This window comes from Scleropages formosus, chromosome 4 (genome assembly GCF_900964775.1).
Source record: "Scleropages formosus chromosome 4, fSclFor1.1, whole genome shotgun sequence".
Lineage (NCBI taxonomy): Eukaryota > Metazoa > Chordata > Actinopteri > Osteoglossiformes > Osteoglossidae > Scleropages > Scleropages formosus.
The window spans coordinates 36,203,756-36,223,291 of NC_041809.1; the positions used below are offsets into that span (position 1 = coordinate 36,203,756).

General features: G+C 49.8%; 1 protein-coding gene across 3 annotated transcripts in view; it reads right to left on the bottom strand.

The window, feature by feature from the left end:
* Positions 1-1,528: 1,528 nt before the first annotated feature.
* The window catches only part of nrg2a (neuregulin 2a), a 101,492-nt gene continuing 83,484 nt past the window's right edge, over positions 1,529-19,536 (bottom strand). Inside the window, exons 5-11 of one of the 3 annotated variants that reach the window (XM_029251522.1) lie at positions 16,364-16,422; positions 11,074-11,097; positions 7,556-7,658; positions 6,643-6,766; positions 5,666-5,793; positions 4,187-4,414; positions 1,529-2,190 (exon numbers count right to left, since the gene is read on the bottom strand). In XM_029251522.1, coding sequence (XP_029107355.1) covers positions 1,557-2,190; positions 4,187-4,414; positions 5,666-5,793; positions 6,643-6,766; positions 7,556-7,658; positions 11,074-11,097; positions 16,364-16,422 — 1,300 coding nt within the window. In that variant the 3' untranslated portion in view covers positions 1,529-1,556. The remainder of the gene's footprint in view (positions 2,191-4,186; positions 4,415-5,665; positions 5,794-6,642; positions 6,767-7,555; positions 7,659-11,073; positions 11,098-16,363; positions 16,423-19,536) is intronic. The other 2 variants (XM_029251524.1, XM_029251523.1) reach the window with 2 other exon arrangements.

Here is a 19,536-nt window from a genome sequence, read left to right on the forward strand (position 1 = left end):
ATTTTTTAAAAAAAGTGAAAAGTCCTTGTTATGCAGAAAAGGCAATCAATATTTGATTAAGTTTAAGAAGACTGTATCAAGTATGTATCAAAACTTTGTTTCTTTAATAATAATAATAATAATAATAATAAAAATAACAATGTGCGCCAAAGACGATGGTATGGTTTGGTTGTCTCAGAAACCGATGACTGCAGACATATTCAAACACACTGCACACATTACTGAAGAGTCTTCCCACATCGACTTTTGTCATCATACTTTGTATAAAATGATGTCATCAAACAGACCTAAAGACAAGGTTTGCATATTTTGGCGTTTTGACCATCGATCTCACAGCTATGTTTCATTTTTGAGTAACGCTCCACCTAAGAGCCTCTCTGCCATCCATGCGTTTGTGGAAGAGCTGGGTGAGGAATGAAGACGACCGGGGGAGAGCGGAGTCGTTCGGTCTGATGGGGATGGATTGGGAGGGTGGGGGGGTCAAAGTCCTGAGATGCTGCGTGGCTCTCAGATGCAGCTGAAGAAACGGGGCGCTTGCTTGCTTGCTTGCTTACTTGCTTGCTTGCTTGGTTGGGTGAGGTGGGGTAGAGGGCTCTCAAAAAGGGGAAGGGCAGGGAGGTGGAGGGGAGAGGCGGCAGCACTAGCCAAGCCCAGATCACCAAAGATGGGAATCGCTCCAAAACCACAACCCCCTGCTTCGGCGGCTTCCTAAAGCCCGGGGCACCGACGGCCCGTACCGGAGAGCACAAGTCAAGGGAGAGACGTGGGACAAAGTCGACGTCGGCGCACGGTCCTCACGGGCCACGCGCCTTTGCCACGTACGCGCACGTCGAGGGCGGCGGAGCGCGGCCTCCTGGCCAAAGGCCTCGGGGAAGGACGGAGCTCACGGCTCACCGCGTCTCCGCTTCTACCGAAACCCTCGCACCGGCAAGTCTCCGAGCAACGCTAACTTCCTGCGGACGACGCGACGCAGCGAGAACACCGAACCTTTCCCCTGGAGAAGAAACGGGACATCTTTGCATTGTCAGTTTCCTGTTACAGAAAAAGAAATCATATTCATGTAAACATACACCTTACGTGGGAGTGGTTAATATTGCATGATGGGGCGGTAATGTCACAGTTCAAAAAAAGTGATGGCTTCCAAATGAACGACATCGGAAAAAAGAAAGAAGGAAAGAAAAAAGGAAAAAAGGAAAAAAAGGAAAAAAAAAAAAACCAAGAAGAACTGTGTATAAAAATGAGGAGTCCGTATAAGAAAGGCTACAAAAAACTCAACTGGACCTCCCGCATCGGCATACAGCAAAAGGCACCACAATATTATTCTATTTTTTTTTAGTTGTGAAAAAATTGGCACGTCTTTTTTTTCTTTATGCTGTAAATCAAAATGTACATATAAATAGAGTTTTCCCTATAAAAAAAGTCTTTGCTGTTAGCTAGTAGACAACATTTTGCTAAAATGAAAATAAATATTTCATTTGTTAGAATATCTGTCTGTTATATAAAATAAAAATATTTCTTATAGGTGCAGGTCTATCGGATACTGTTTCGTTGGTTTCTCAGCGGGGGGCCCCGTCTTGTTTGGACCGGGCCTGTAGAGTTCCGCGCCCGCCGTGCCGCCCCGACGAGCGGTAAGTCCGACTGTCCGCCGGTCTGTAAATGGTGGACGGTTCCGTGTTCATGTTCTGCATGCTGAGGAAGGGAGTGCTCTCGCCCTCCTCGTCCTCCGACTCGCTGTCCGACAGGCAGCTCCGCGAGCCCCAGTCCCGCCGCCCTGCCTCCCCCCGCTGCGAGACGTGCCCGTTGAGCCTGGACCTCCTCCAGCGTCTGCTGCCCGACCTGCTTCTCTTTGGTTTCTCCAGGGAGGAGAGGTACTCCTGCGTGGTCTCGTACTCGTCGTCGTCCGCCAGCCGGTAGGGGCTGGAGGGCAGGCTGCCCGTGCTGTCGTTGAGGCAGGAGCGCCGCTGCTGCCAGTAAGGCTCGTGCCGCTGGACGTCCTGCAGGGGCACCTGGTAGCGGCGGAGTAGCGGCTGGTCGTCCTCCAGCCGGTAGGAGGCGTGGGCGGCTGGCGGCAGCGACATGGCGTGGCTGGCGTTGGGGGACGTGATCTGGAAGGTAGGCACCTGTGGGGGCAGTGAGTAATGGAAGTCCACGGGCGAGAGGCGGGCCGGCGTCGTCAGCGCTGACACGTACCTGCGGGGAGGGGGGAGAGGCGACGGTCGAGCGTGAAAAAGACAAGAGAATAAAAAATAAGAAAAGACACTAAGTCGTCGTTACCCCCCCCCCCCCCCAAGTTGTTTCGCTATGGGAAAATCCGAAAACAGCAAAAACGCTTGCCTTAGACACACGCGGACAGGGAGCAGCGTGTGTGTACGTGCGCGTGTGCGAAGTACGGCTCCGTGTCACATAAACTTCCCTCCGAAAGCACGGCCCGCTGACTCCAGTCACTCCTTGAGCCGTCACATTTACTGGAACGCTGGGAATATTTTAATATATAAACTAGAAACACAGGACTTCAGCGGCCAAAATGAAACGAAGTGCCTTTAAGCAAACGGTAATTGTCGCACAGCCTCTTCGAAGATTTTCCAAAGCGCACGCGGAGTGTGTGGCTTCAGACGGAGTCAGTCGCACTTCCTCAAGCGCTCCACAGCAACTGAGCACTTGAGCAGGAATCCGTCAAGATACCCAACCATCCCCTTAACCGCAGTGCTGCCTACCGCCTCAATATGATTCCATGATTCTCCTAAAGTCGGGCGGCACACCGCTCCATCCGGTGGCGCCGGTGCCTCTCGGCGGCTGCATTGTGCGGTCAGAGATGCTCTAGGCTTCATCCCCGTTCGGTCCATGTGGAGTTTGCATGTTCTTCCCTTGTTTGCACAAGTTTCCACTGGCTGCTCTGGTTTCCCCCAAAACAGCCCAAAGACATGTGTTTCAAGTGACTTACATTTATTTATTTAGCAGACGCACTTCTCCAAAGTGACTTCCAGTGAACTCTATGTAGTGTTATCAGCCCACACACCTTGTTCACCGCGGTGACTTACACTGCTAGATACACTACTTACACTGGGTTGCTCATCCATACATCAGTGGAACACACACACACTCTTTCTGTCACTCACACACTCTGGGTGAACCTGAACAGCATGTCTTTGGAATGTGGGAGGAAACCAGAGCACTCAGAGGAAATCCACACAGCTACAGGGAGAGGATGCAAACTCCACACAGACTGAGAAGGGACTGAACCCACATCCTCTCGCACCACCCAGGCGCTGTGAGACAGCACCACTACTCTCTGTGCCACCCAAGTGACTTAGTGTTGGCCATAGTGTGTGTGTGTGTGTGTGTGTGTGTGTGTGTGTGTGTGTGTGTGTGTGTGTGTGTGTGTGTGTGTGTGTGTGTGTGTGTGTGTGTGTGTGATTGCCCCATGGTGGACTAGTGTCCTGTCCAGGGCTCACCCTGCTTCACGCCCTATGCTTCCAGGAGAGGTGCTCCACCTGCGACCTGCATCGAACAAGCGCTCATAGACACTGAGCGAGATGATCTTTTTCCTCCACTCAATGCGCCTTTTCACGGGAAAAATCGAAGACCAAAAGTGCCCTTGTCACTGAACAGCACAGCGTGGTCGCCATAGCAATGAGTCAGCATTCTGCACGAGTGGACAAGTTGTACACCTGGGTGCCCCGAATGGACAGTCAGGTCATTATCAGAGGAGGAGGCCTTGTGAACGAAGTGCAGCATCTGAAGGGGGTTCAAAGCTGGAGAGCAAAACGTGAGCGATGCTCACACTGTTCTCCCTCTACATTATATTACATTTGTTCATTTAGCCCACAGTTTTCTCCAAAGCAACTTACAGTATGAAGTTCCTCACAATTATTTACCCATTTATACAGCTGGGTAATTTTACTGGAGTAATTTAGGGTATGTACCTTGCTCAAGGGTACAAAAGCTGTTGTTGGGATTTAAACCTGCAACCCTTGGGCCCAAAAGTAGCAGCTCTAACCACTATGCTACCAGGTACAGTGCTGATGTAACACACTCCAGTCCCTGTGTGTGTGGGATTGTTTCTTTCTAAATATTTGCCAGTGAGGCAGTGAAACAGCTGGGGGCCCACTGGGCTGCGGTGTCGGGAGGGGTCGATAGTACGTGTACCACAATGCACCGGGAATGGCGAAGGGGGGGGGGGGCCCACCTGTCGCTGTGCGGAGAGTCCCCCAGGGAATCGAAGGAGTCCCGGTAGCGTCCGGCGGGGGGGTCGTGGGGCTCTGTAACTCCACAGTGTGCCGCACGCCGCGCCCGCGCTTCCACACACGCCGGGCTACTGCACTTACTGGTCCCCACAGAAGAGGAGGCCAAACCCGACGGGGAGTCCGAGAGCGCGCTGCCCGTCCTGTCCAAGCTCCACGTGCGCTCCTCGTGTCTGCGCAGGGTTCGAGGGAACGAGGACGGGGAGAGCAAGAACACTGTGACGTTCATGGCATTACACCCCCCCGCAGGTCACCGCATGGGGGTCTCCAGCTGAATTCACGGCTGAGTGGGGGAGGCAAGATCGTAGGTGGTGGAAACGACCGAGCGGATATAAATTGGCAAACAAGGTGAAAAGCTGTACCGTGGTAGTCCTTGTGCTCAATTCAGTATTTCCTTTCATGTGTCTTTCCCAGGGTTCCTTCAGTACTGTCTCAGCAATGGGGTCATGCTCCAATGTGAACACACATCACGCACACACACAACCTGTGTCAAACCTGCAAAACTCCTGTTTTTACAGCATCAGTATTTTAACTTCTGTAGAACTGATTTTAAGATACACACACACACACACACACAGAGTCTGAAACTGCTTGTCCTGAGTGGGATCGCGGTGAACCGGAGCCTAACCCAGCAACACAGGGCCAGAGGGGGAGGGGACATACCCAGGACAGGATGCCAGTCCATCGCAGGGCACCCCAAGCAGGACTCGAACCCCAGACCCACCAGAAAGCAGGACCTGGCCAAACCTGCTGCGCTACCGCACCCCCCAAGATATATATATATATATATATATATATATATACTGTAGAGCCAGCAGGTGGCGAACAAGCTGCGGGTTCTTCGGTCAATCACCCAACTCTCCGAGGAGAAACGCTTTGGAGCTTCTCGATGAAGAAGCCAGGAATCAATACAGCTAAGTTCTCACTTTCTGTCATCATCATTACCGCACTCACCGCATTATTTTCCGACAAAACGTAATGAGGGCGATCCCAGGTTAGTAGGTCATCGCACCGCACGCCAATGCTGGACGTCTGCATACAACCGATCTCACCCTGTGAGAAGTACCTTCTACAATATTTGACTGCACCAGTAGTAGCTGGATGGGAACAAGACCGAACACACTCCTCCTGCACTCTTGGACGTGTCTTGGAGTCACGTTGTTACGGCGATGTCTTCGCAGAGGATTGTGGATGCAGCAGGTTCCCCGCTAGACGGGTGTGAGTAGAACATATCGTCCAGGGTGTGAGCTGGTACTAAGGTGGAATTGACTGAAAAGGTGGGTCAATGTCTTCTGAGGGACGTCTGGGAAATTCACTGTGACCCGGCGAATATTTTGGGTTCTCTGAGACAGCAGGATGGATAACCTCGCCAGGGCAGGAGGGGGAACTGTGTTTTCCGCGAAGGGAAGGTCAGATGCGGGTACCTGTGTGTGGATGAGTGAGCAGGGCTGGACGAATGGTGGGATCTGGAAGATGCTCGGCTGCCGGAGAAGGATGTCTCGGTCCCATGCCGGATGACCCGCTCGGTGGCTGGGACATTCTTCGAGATGTACTGCAATGAAGAAAGCTGCATAACAGGGAAAGTTCGGGCAGGGAGCACGGGGGCCCGTCTCCCGTCGAGGAAGAGGACGACATGTCACATTGAGCACGGTGGGGTGAGGGTTCTACACTCTCACACGGTGGATTGTGGGTATTGTAGTTGTATTCACAGAGGACTCCGGGTGGAAGAGGTTCCCTAAGGTAGACGCTCGGGCGGCGACGCAGGCCTTCCCGGATCACACGCAGCATTCAGACTATTTACGTTTCAATGTGACATCGGGTCCATGTTGCAGTTCCTCATGGGCGAGACCACCAAATATTCAGGCCTCTGCCCACGCAGCCAAACCAGCAACATGGAGAACAAGCCACGACACAAAAACACGGATGGAAGGCTGAAGTGGGAAGGGGCAGACGAGAAGATTACCGTCACAACTTCAAGAAGCAGCAGCAGACATCGCAGCACAATCCACCCCATGGGCGGCTGAAGGCAGCAATTGGGCACTAAGTGACACTGCAACAGATTCTCAGCGCTGAGTGCCGTTTAATGAGATGCGGCCATTGACGGGGCCCATTGACTAACCGGAGTTGCATTTCGAGCCGCACTGGACGCCTTCCAGCGCACTCGTGCTAAGAAACACACTTAGACTGGCAGCAATTCACTAGCAGAGCTTGACAAGAGGGATGAGTGTACCGAACGAAAGAGCGTGTGTGTCGGGGGTCCGTCTTCAAGTGCATATTCATCATAGCGCTGCTACTCATTCCCCCTCCATCTAACTCGACCCGTACCGACCGTACCGATGTTTCACGACATGTGAGGCCACAGCATTCGGACAAAGAAACAGGGATTCCGTCTCCAACTCACATCCACCATGGGGATCTCTTCAGGGCCCGGTCCCGGGTGATTGGGTCCGTTGGCCAGGTTGCGGTTGGGATGGTCGCCGCACATGTTCTGCCGCACGTGGTTGTGCATTTTCTTCCTCTGTCTCCTGGTGGGGAGGGAAGGAAGGCACGTTCACGCGCACAACGCGTTCCTCTACAAGCGACATCGCTCACTTTCGTCACCTATCCGTGGTCGCAGGAGACATTGTGCCTGTATCTTGGGCGACTGACGTAACTCGAAACGTCCTGCCGGTTGACACAGTGGCCTCTTGCTCAAGAAATCAGCCTCGGTTGCCTGTCTCGATGGGATGGCAGCAGGGCCCCTTCAACTTCTCATTTGCAACCCTCGAGTGGCGTGTGAGAGTCCCCACCCAGCATCCGCTCTGCAGCCCAAGGCTCGCCGCAGAAAGCTATTTACCGTTAAACTCTTTGCTTACACAAGTCCTTTACACGCCAATTTCGAAGGAGCACTTGAGTGCTTTAACGACAACACTGATGGCGCACTTTAACGCAACGCAGTGCCGTTCAACTACCTTGAGCTCATGTCATCATTCTATCATAAATCCTGCTCCCGTACACGTGAATGGGAACTGGCACTATGGGGGCTGTTTAGTGACTGACTTACGGTCCCATGGCAACTGTTTTATGTGCGACATGATGGAAAGGGTATTTAGGGCTCTGTCTTGGCGGCGGCACGGATGCCCCTCCCCCAGCGCTCCGCCTCCAGCAGAAAGGGAAGCGGAAGCCATCGGAGGTGCGCAAAGTGCTCCGACCAACGGGACCATTCGGTCTCCGGGCTTCCAGCCGCCAAGCCCAGGGCTGAAAATGAGTTCATGGGAGTTCTGTGCTTCTTAGAGCCTAAGATCGAGGGGTCTCCGGGGACGAGGCGCCCTTACTTGGTTTTGCAGTAGGCGACCACACACACGATGCCCACCACCAGCAGAGCCACGCAGATGCCTGTGATTGTCAGGACTCTCTTCTGGTACAGCTCCTCCGCCTCTGCGAGAATGGGAACACACAGGAGCGCTCCATTGGTCCGGATGTTCCCGCACCACAGCGTCTCCATCATTTGTTCCTCACAAACCCTACAAGGTCACACACAGCCCTCTACCTGAGCAAACACAGTGCCCCTGCCCTGCCCTGCCCTGCCCTGCCCTGCCCTGCCCTGCCCCACCGCCACCTGCTTTCATGCATCTCTTTACAGCATTATATTATGGCACCCTACCCCTGTACTGTCCTCTGATGAAATACAGTCCCTCCCCCCCTTAGGAGTGTGATGTCTTCTCTACGCCTGAGCCTTCATATCACCGTGGTGCCTGAGCCTTTCCCATCTCACCTCCACCCTGAAGCAGTCCTCAGTCATCATGGCAGTACACGGTCATTCATTCAGAAACATAATCGACTTCTCCAATCCAAGGTGACCGTAGTGACCATAACATCAAAACAGTGTGCGACCATGATGAGTTCGGGGAGCAGCGAGTGCCCTTCACCCCACTCTCAGCCTCCTCCGCTGCCTGTTCCAATGGGCGCCTCTGACTCCATGATGCGTAGCCGGGCTTGTCTTGGTCGAGTCAGGCTGAAGGTGCGATTAATGGGCCCTACATGAGCAGATGAGTCATAAGAGTGTGAGGTGCGCCACAGCAGCGAAGGGAGGAACGTGGACCAAGGTGGCTCTACTACCTGCGATGTCTCCTCTCAATCCCTTCAACCTCTTCCTTGCTTTCTGATCTTCTCACTTATCCCACACCATCATCTAGACTCCATACCATCTCTCAACTCTGACACATTTTCATAACACCAAATTCAAGTTCCTGCAGCTTTTTTTCCCCGTTCAGATGTTCAGATGACTTACACAGCCGTGTAAAATGGAGGGTTCTGCAACAATTTCTTTAACACATGCATGCATAGGGAAATAAAACACAAGGTATATTGAAAGCAAATGTAATCGAAAAGAAATGTGTCACTCTGCCGCCCTTGGGACTGCTCCTGTGAGGATGATGATGGGGGGCCGTTGAGGGAAATGTAGGAGGCGGAGCTGAAAGTGAGCCCACCCAGATGGAGATGGAGCAAGGTGGAGGAAGGGGCCCAGAGTCGGGATGCCAATTGCGTAGCGCGTGGGGAGGGGGGGTGGTGACGTCGCTGCTAATGCGCGACTCGGATGGCGCGCTCACATCCTGGACACACTGATGGCACCGATACTGTCGAATGGAGGTCATCGCCTACTCAGTGTGGGGTCCTGGCAAAGTGAGGTCCTTTACCTGTACAGTAGTCCCCCAGACCATAAAAGCATCACAGGAGCTTTACAAGGGCATGACACACAGTTATGTGTAATCCAGGAACAACCAAAACATTAAGAAGAATGGGTTTGATGCACAATTTGCTTTTGTCTCCATGATACATTTGGGTGCAGTAAGAATGATAAGCATAAGGATAATTTCAAAGGCAAATCAAACCAGGGAGTTTTGCTCTTTTTTTAAATCCAAATTTGAGTCCGATTTTTTTTTTTTTCAAACCACAGCAGAATGTTGCAGAAATCCTGTGGGTGCAGACAAGCTACAACGACAAGAGATTCAAAGAAGGAAAAAAAAAGAGGAAAAAAGAGGAAAGGACGAAAGCAAAAGATGAAGGAGGTGGGAGGGCCAGACAGTGAGGGTGAGCAGAAAGGGGGAAGTCAACTGTAAGCCTGGCATCGCATGCTTGTCGCAGAAGAGGAACATAGGGGCGTCGAGGACAAGGGATCAACGAGGGATATCCGTGACCTCGGGTACGACAGTACGGGTCTTTCTGTCAGCAGCACCCATTTGCTTTGAAAGGAACTTAAAGCACCCTAAGTCCCAGCGCGTCACTCCAGCCCGTGCTGTGTCACACAAGTCACCTGTCCTCATCTAAAACATACAAATTTCCGCCAGTGTCCTATGTAAACTCCTGCACACACACACACACGCGCGCACACATATAGTGACAAAAACTAAAATTTAATCTCCACTCAATAATCACTCTAACACAAACTGATTTGGCTTAATGTCACAATATTCAACCCGAGAAATGTAAAGAAAAACTAAAATTAGCAGTGCTATAAAGTCTGGTTTCGTTTTGGAAATGCAGGAACCTCCTTTTAAAATTCTCCCAGTTAATTTACGACTGCAGACGGTTCCCGAGTTACGATGGTCCGACTTACGATGGTGCGATAGCGATACACATTCAGCAGAAACCGTACTTCGAATTTTTATTATTTCCTGGACAAGCGATACGCGGTACGATACCCACTCGTGATGCTGGGCAGCGGCAGCGATCCGCACCTCCCAGTCTGTCACGCGGTCGCTAGCGTTTACAACCGAGACTCTACAGTGTTCTGTTTCTACAGCGTTTCTTTGGATACCCCCCGTACCTACGTTGTGTTTTGCGCATCCATCATGTGTACGAAACGCCCATCTGTGTCTCCTGCTACCGGTGAGAAGAAGAAGAGGAGGACAGTGACTCTCGAGGAGAAACTCGAGATAATTGCCCAACACGAAGGCGACAATCCCGTAATGGCCATCGCGCGTGAACTTGGACTTTCGCAATCGACCATCTGGACCATCTTAGAGGATAAGAAGCGATGATGTTCGGTAGGTTAGGTGTATTAAATGCATTTTCGACTTACGATCGGTTTGTCGGACCCTAACCCCATCGTAAGTCGGGGACCGTCTGTAGTTAATTGCCGACTACACTGTTTACTTTTTCAAATGTTTCAGTGCTTTAGGTCATTTCAAACTGCGATTCAACTTATTCTTCCAGTATTTCCAGAACGACCCCGTCACGTGGCCCTGAGCGGTGTTATGAAAAGACTTTGGTAACCGCAACTTAACGACAATGATGAAATCGCAGGAAATGAAATGCGGTACTTAACAAAAGGCACAAGTGTGCAATCTTATCACTGGCAAACTGTGGACAAAGGGAATAAAAACCTTTGCCGAAATACAAATAAATCATGCGGACGCTCACTCCGCGGAGCCCAGAGTCAGACCGGTGTAATTAACCTTGTTTCTCCCTTTCATGCCGGTGGAAACTCATTCATCCCAACTCGGAGGACTCAAGGGCTGTCGCGATCGCACGATGCTTTGACACACACTGAGCGCTGCGTAACTCTTCTGTTAACCATGCCGAGTCTCTTCCCAAAACGTCCCCATCCTGGCTAGATGCTAAGCAAAGCAGTAATGAGCGCTGCAGAAAAACCCAGATTTTCACTTTGGAGGAAGGCCTACGCTCGTAGAGGAAGCGCGTTCAATCGGACCGACTTCGGCGCCGCTCAATAGTTCGCTGATTTGGTTGTTCGTTTTCGACAAGCTTCTCGGGAAGATGGGAGCATGTGACTCAATAAAGAAAACTATGCAACTCATTGGATTTGGAATTAAAATGAATGATTGTTCCATACCCATTAATTCAATTCCAAGATGCTCTGCCAATGCAGAAAGTTGACGAAAAAAGAAAGAAAAAAAAGAAAACAGTTTCAGAAAGAGATCTTCCAACATACACAACAGGTGCGCATCATGTGGTTAGAGTGAGACCGTCAGACATTGGAGTGACAGGTGTCAGTCACAGCTACACGTGGACCACGTGGACAGTGTCTCTTATCCCAAACAGGCATCACAAAGATGAGCAAGCGTTGATTCATGCAGAACAAGACAACCACACCACTTACTGCCATGTTCATTACATAAGGTTTCATATGTTAAGGGGCTGGAAAGGTGCAAAATGAGCTCTATGAATCTGGTGGGCTTTAAATTTTGAGAGACAAACGGCAAAAATTCCCAATTTTGATCACTAAAACGGTGCATATTTTACGCCTAAATTAATTAAACAGGAAAACATTCGCAAAAAATGGAATGCCGTCGATATACACTGGAGTTATTTTGTTCTTAGGCCTTACCTGTGAACGGTAACTTGTAGAAGAAAATGCAATCCCTGCTTATATATTTCTTACAACGCCATTAATTTCAAAACTTTTGCATTTATTCCTTTGCAAAGATTGCATGATTTACAAGATATAATGCCTATATTGTACATGCCACAATTCAAATGCGCTCAGTCTTTCAGCACAAATTAGCCTGTTACACTGCATCTCGCATGCATGACTTGAAATGTGAGCTGGATTTCATTGTAATTGAAATTGAAAAGCATTGCACCCGCGGAGCAGAAATACACCGACGCAAGACTTCGCAGCCAGAGAGCAAACGTTTTTTCCGCCGACGTTACCGTGTCGTACATCATAGACCTTTCTAGTCCTTAAGATGGCATCTAAATGCCGTGCCGAGAGCCACCGTTCGGTAACTGGACGGAAAAGACAGTACCACTATATTAAAAGACTGCTCATGTACAGGGGCGTATTTTTTTCATATTGCACACACACACACACAGATATCTTTGAGGGTGATGTTGCTACTCTGACCGTCAGCTTACAGTGACTCCGCCTTTGATACCGGTGACAGTTTATTTTACCGGAATCTACGGCAGTTTACAGCTGTGCTCTTAGACATCCGCAGCAGCAGTTCAGATCTAGTACAACTAATGGTCTTCCTGGGTTTTAAACCCACAACCTTCTGGTGAAATGTCTTCCGTGTCAGTCCACACTGCTGCCCCATTGCATTCATGTGCATTTTACAGTGATATGAGAGCTAGACTAACAGCAACAACCAAATGCATCTGAAGCAGCTCTGTTTCCACTGGCACTTTACATATTTAAACAGAGGGGCTGGATTCCTCAAACTGGGGCAGTGCAAATAATTCATTATGGTTGACCAGATGTCCAGGCTGCAAGCCGGCGGCAGGCCAGTTCCGAAAGGGACCTACGGTTCACACGCTCTGCATTCAACACATTGCTGACAAGAGCAGAGTGTGTGTGGTGCCTGTATCGCAACAGTCTGACTTGTGGCCTTTCCGGAAGTTTCCGGAGACGTCGCTCCGAAAGATCATTTTTTTGGACACCTTTTGACTCAGAAGACAAGGCTGAAAAGCGAAAGATTGAGGAAGGCTGAAGGAATCTTTTGCAGCGCAGCGCCGAGCACGTCGGCACGGCGACGATGCTGCAGCTGCACGCTCATTAAGTCGGCAGAGGAGCGTCAACAAGGTGACCGCTATGGTACATCACGACCCCATCTGGACGCGGTGCACTGTACTCCCAGACGAAGTCCACTGACTTGTAACAACAAGCTGCAGTGAGGAGGCACGGTGACAAAAAGGACGGACTATAGCAACGGAAGCGCAGTCGACTGATGATTTTATTGTTATGGCGCTGAAAATGCAGCCTTCGGCGTAGAGGAGCTAGAGGACGTGCAAAAGGCCAAGGCTGATCGAGCTGAGCTTCTTCTGACAGTCAGAGTCTGCCGCAAAGCCCCGCCGTTGTCATGACAACATGCCGTTGCTCACTCTGCCGCTGCTCGCTCCTTGGTGTGGCTTTCTCGAGGACTGGCAGGGTGGGGGGGTGATGGGGGGTGATGGGGGGGGGAGGGGGGTGTGCAGCAGGAGCCTGAAACGTGCAGCAGGATCCTGGGAGGCAAAGTCAATGCTAGGCTAACTGCTGTGCCCAGAAGCCGGCGTCAATGACAGCGCGAAAGACGTCAAGGTCAACAGAAATCGTGCACCTGGTGTTGCAGCGCAAAGCGGTATGATGAATACCTCTTTTAGCAGCAGCCGGGCAAAAAAATGTAGGGAGAACAATCTAACGGCGGTAGGGAGAACAAAAAGATGCAGAGAGATGCAGAATCGGAAGTGGTATTAGCTGGGGGTGGGGGTGGGGGTCGGGGGGTGCTGTGTGGGTTGGGGCTGCTGTTCACAACTGATGAATGCGCTGAAACTTCAGGAAGCATTTTACACCAATTCCCAAGCAGCTGACACAGCTGGATTTTATCTGGAGCAATTCGGGTTAATTACCTTGCTCAAGGGTAAAACAACATTGTCCCTCCCAGGACATGCATCATCCTCAAAGCAAGCGGAGGCCAGCGGCCGAATTTGCACCTCACGTCTGTTTTTTCTCAGGCCCAAAACCAGGACAATATCAGACCTTGAATAGGAGGAAGGGACATCTGCTTTGGTGCAGGATGGAGAAGGGAGTCAATATGCATAATGCAAGGTACCAACGCAGCCCTTAGCATAATGAAAAAGTGGTGCATCTCATGATCCTTTGTCTAAGTGCCTCTTTCAGCGTTAGAATCCAGTTACTCTTTCTGCAGAATACGCATCTGAAGCTTTAATGCGGAATTAAAACAATCCATTTGGGAATGAGAGGTAAGAAGCTCAACGGAATTTAACCTGCTTCATTACAGGGCACATAGTCCCAGGTGGATGAGAGCCAGCAATGTTTGCAGAGGCACTGCATAAAGTCATACGTCGTAGAATACGAAGTCCTTAAGGCAAAGGACATCAGTGTCGCCATCTGCGATGGGTTCGTCGGAGCGGTGGGTCCTGTAACGCTCAAAGTGCCTGGAACCTGCAGGAGACGAAGCCGGGAAACATCTCGGACCGGAATGTCAAAGCTGTCTGCGGACACGCTCGCAGTAGTAAGTAGCTAATTTAGGGTCTTCCTGTTGCATTTCGTCTAGGTGACGTTTGAATGGTTAAGCATTTTCAGAGCTCCGCTACGAGGGCAACGTAAAGACATTTGTTAACGTTAAAGACATTTCACGTCCGCGACGATGGCACCGTTAAGACTGCAGCCCATGAAGGTGAAGGGAGGTTTCCGATGGGACGTCATCTGTGGCCTTGGGGGGGAATAACGTCTTTAGTCGACGTGCTGGGAACGAGTTTTCTCCAATGGGCTCTGTTGGCAGCGATGATCTCAGCATCTGTCCATATAACGTCTAATCGATGTTTAATCCACCGTGTAAAATGACCGCGGGACCACCGGCACCTGCTCCGGGCCTCACGTAACCATCTATTCTGGACGTGTCGAAACCGCCTTCACCTTTACCTCCGAGGGACCCTACGGTACACGCTTTGGCTCACCGCCGAAAAATCGCTGCAGACGCAACCTGGTAAAACCCGGTTCGGCCATTTGCTCTCTGGCTGTAATAAATGGGCGCTTGCTCTTTGCGACGCTGACGTGACCTGCCGCTCACAGCATCTCGCCGGACGAACCTTTCGGTGCCGCACCCGCAGATTTTACCGCGTTTTTCGCCCGCCGTCAAAGCTGGACTGATCCCGGCGTAGATTCACTGATTATCTGTCGCCTGGGAGACGCTTTCACCTTAAACATATCAACACAGCTCACATACCTGCGCTGCTTTATACTCAACATTTTGATTAAACTGCAGGAGGTCCCTAGAAGCTGAACCGGTGACACGTTTGGTGCTTCTCAACTAGGGATTAGCGTGTGGTTAGTAGGAACGCACATGCGGCATGTTGAGGGTGAGCAGATGTTCTCCGGAAGCGGCCGTGGTTCCGCGGAGCTCCGAACGCTCTCTCGGTGCTTCCGTTAAGCATGTCGGAGCCCCTCCGGGGAGCGGGGAAGGGGCTTCCTCATAAAATAGCTCCTCGCAGGGATTCCCCTTCACCTCGGCGCGACGTGAACGCGCCATCGGTTAATGGTCATGCAGCATGCCTTGCACTTATTGCTCTTAATGCCACTTCGACGGCCAACGTGCTCACTCCTCTTATTCAATCATTTCATTCCTGGCTGACTGCACTCGGGTATTTAAATGTGCTTCTACAGTAAAACAAACCTACTGGTTATATTCCTCTAACTGAAGAATCGTATCATTGCTTTTTTTTTTTTTTTTTTACTAATGGTTAAGAGGTTAATAAAGAGTGACGTTTTACACTAAAAGCCCCTGTTAAAGGTGGAGTTCATCATTTATTAATTTTTCTCCTAATGTAGCTTTATGCAGAGGATCCACTGTCTATTGTAGGAGGACAAAAATGTTCTCCTATCATATGAATGCATTTGAACCCTGCCAAATTGTTATTTATGCCACATTAGAAGGAAAAACAATGTTAATGTAGTATTTCAAAGGACAATAATGTATTTTTACTTACTGAAATACTCAAAGCTCTGGTGGTGCGTATTTAATGTCATAATTTATGAATGAATTATCTGAGTAACTACAGTGAGTGGAAATGCAGACCCTCACTGATTGCTTGTTTATTATTTTACATTTTTGTATAAAAACTGACATTTTTTTTCCCAGTTATGTTATGGATGACATGGATTGATACACAGAGACATAGATAAGTACATACATATGCAAACATACATGAAAGCTAAATGTTTTTGTTTGCTTTGCACAACATTTTTCGCACTTATTACTTGGTATCTACTTTAAACATATTTAGAAACATGAAGCAGCTTTCTACATGAAAAGTTTTAATATAACTTCTTTTCATGTCAATCTCTGCGGTGTTATTAGTTATATGTAGCGTGAAAATACCTATATATATACATATATGTTCAAAACAACCTGAGACCAAAAAGTTAATCAATATTTAGCAAATTAATCATTTTCATTGTGTTTCACTGATCTCATCAAGCACAGTAATTGCGTGGTAAATTATGGTGACACTTCAGGGATTTGTTGTAAGGGAATTAAGTGAGCGCTTGTCCCACTACAGCTACAGGTACTTTAACATATGTGTAGCACATGAGACAGCAGACACGAACATGTAAGCATGCCATACTCCAGTAGCACCATGCAAATCGAATGACGGACAGACAGAAGAAGGAATGAACATACTGTAGAAATCGTCCATAACGTAGGTTTGACAGCGATCACCATTATAGTCATTTGGACACCTGATGGAGGAAAACGAAACCACAGGGAGAGAGAGGGCAAAAGAAGGGGAGGAGAATTGGGGGGGGGGGGGGGGGGGGGGAGGAAATCAAGACACGGGGGAGGGGGGTGAGAGAAGAGACGGTACACAAAAGAGGAAGAGGAGAAGGAGACAGAGCGAAAGGGAAAGAGAGGAAAAAACAATAAAAAAAAAAAAAAAAAAAAAAAAAAAACAAAGAACAAAAAGAGAGCAGAAAACAAGGAGTTAGAAGAGAGCACCACCCAGACAGCAGAAGCAGAGCGATCGCCGTGATCCCCGCCACCGCGACGCAGCAGGAGGTGCCAGGCTAGCCAACCACAGCGAGTGTGGGCGGCCAGGGTGGCTCGGGGGGGGGGGGAGGCTACGGCCTTTCGGCGGGACCCCCGGGCCCAGTGACACGGCTTGTCAGCTGGTCATTTCATGTGGACATACTTTTATGGGGACTGGGCATTTTGAGCCGCAGGGGCTCTGTCTGCAGGCACCGCGGCCCGGAGTATCCGGCAGGGCATCTGAGGGAGGAAAAGGGGATCAGTGACAGAGTACAGCAGGTCCCGAGGCACCGTCCGTCCTTCCGTCCTTCCGTCCTTTTGTCCGTCCGTCCGTCCGTCAGCCACTCGACCGTCAGCCACCCTACCTGGGCGACGAGGAGCGCCGCTCGACACTCCGTCCGGCCTTCACGTTAACGCGGACCTTCCCCTCGGACTATTTCTTTTCTCTCATTTGCGTCCGCGCTTGTGGTCACCCGGGCAGAAAATACATTTGTGACCTTCTATACTTACCGTGAGTTCATTTCTCTGAATGGCTACAGCTGAACGGTTCGCCAAAAAAAAAAAAAAAAAAAAAAAGAAGAAAAAAAACACTGAGAAGAATGACGGACGACTAAAGCAGCTGCTCAGCCAGACTTTTCGAGACTGAGTGAGCCTGATAAATAACAATGAAACCAACAGTTTGAAACCGATATCATTTAAAAGATATTTAAGAACATCGGTACAGTACTGCGGTCCCTTGCTGCGGGTCACGTCGGTCTTTATTCTGACCTCTGACCCCTGTCTTTCGCCATATCACTTCTAATAGGAATCAGTTCTTCGTTTTGTTTTTTTTTTTTTTTTTACATGAAAAAGGCTCTTGAACAAGACCCCCCCCCCCCCCGAATACTGTAGCTGTTATGAGTACAGGAAGGGAACCTTCAGCTGCGAGGTACTCTACCGTGAAATCACGTGCTTCTTCCACTATGGCGATTCTCTCGCCGCTCCCTCCGCTCAATGGGACTAATTGCATTAACTTTGACCGAAGGTGTTTACGCAGAAGGCTGAGAGCGTCGCTTCCGAATTTACGCCACGCTCATTTTTCTGGGACGTTTGTCCACTTTATCAGAATTGCATGGATTTTGGCTCAAGGGCCAATCTCTGCTTTTCGAGGACAGCCTATATGAACTGATATGAACTGCGACACGTCCAGGAATTTAACACAGAAATGTGTTCTGATCCGCTTTAGTTTGGGCTCCTGCGCCTTCCCAGCGATGTGAGACACCGAACTGAGAATAGGACACGTACCAGTCTTACCTAAGAGTATCTATCATACGAAAAATTCTCAGCTCCCATTATTGCCAGCGACGGCTGCTCTCACAGCTCACAAGCCCAAAGTGTTTTTAAAAACACAGAAGTCTAAACCTACGTGTTTGCGGGACGACTGGAAAAACACAAATATAAACCGAGCCTTCGGCTAACTTCGGCATGGTTTTAAACCACTAAAGGTAAATAAATAAATAAATTAATTAGCTGGGTAATTTTACTGGAGTAATTTAGGATAAGTACCTTACTTAAGGGTACTACAGCTGGCAGTGGGATTCGAATCAATCGCCTTTGGGTCTAAAAGCAGCAGCTATGACCACTACCCTACCAGCTGCCCATTCATAGAAAGGTTAACAGTGCAGGCTTATAAAATCCGTTTCATTTTGCGAAAAAATTTGGAGGGATTATTGCCGTGACGCTGCATTACCCCGGTACCTTCAAGTCCCATCCAGGAAACATCACCGAGCGGCTAAAATTAAAAGTGGTGGCACGGGCCTGAGTCCAGAGAATGAATTAAAATTCTGTGCCATTTACTTCTCCGCAGGGAACCCTGTTTTAAACAAAGAAGTGCTGTTTATTTCCGCTATCAGTAAATCACATTTCTTTAAGTGAGAAGGAGGTGGTGCGTGTGGCCCGTCCGTCAATGCGGTCACAGCCGGCCTTGCTCAACGGGGAAAGTCACGGCGATCTTTCCCACCAATCGATAAATAGTAAACAGAAACGTACCGCCGCTCGCTTAGGAGGGTCCGAAAACCCGGCGAGGTCAGGAAATCGATTTCATTTTTGCATTCCATACAAAGGGAAATTCTCAGGCTGGAATACCACCGTGAGTAGAGCCTGGAGGAGGGAGGGCTGGCGAAAGGCACGTGAAGGTGAATGCTCGAGATCGAAGCGTCACCCCGAAATGGATAAAGTCGCTGTCCAGAGTGTGCGACGGCCTACGAATGCCTTTCTCGCTCGATTCGTATGACAAAAAAACTCGCGTTACTTAACTTAGCGAGTAACAGCTAGTACAGATCGCGGTATTTTGAAATTTCTATAAAAGTCCTTAATGAAGAGTTCATATCAAAACCCGTAGGCTTCCGCGGCTGGTGTCGACTCGACTGACTGGGGATTTAACTCTTCTGGATTCAGTCGCGTCGTGTAGGACACTGGCTCCAACATTTCGCTCCCCTTGTTGGAAGCATCATCAGGGAGCTGCCACATCTTGTAAAAGCTAGATACGAACTGGAGCGTTCGATGAGGGTGGGCGTATTTATGGGCGAGATCGAGGTCGGAGGTCGCAGCGGGTGGCCCTGATAGGCGGTGCCCCCGCTCTGTTTTCCACTTGCGCTGTATCTTTCGTGTTACCGGTCGGCTGAGCTTCAACGAGAGGCGGTCGGGTCGTTGCGGGTCCGGCGCGAAGACTCGAACTGAGAGGTGTCCGAGTTCCTGATAGTTTGAAGCTCTCCTCCCGAAGTTGTCGGGGTGCTCCTCAATAGTTCATAGTTAACTACGTACTATAATTATAGGCGGGTTTGGCCGGT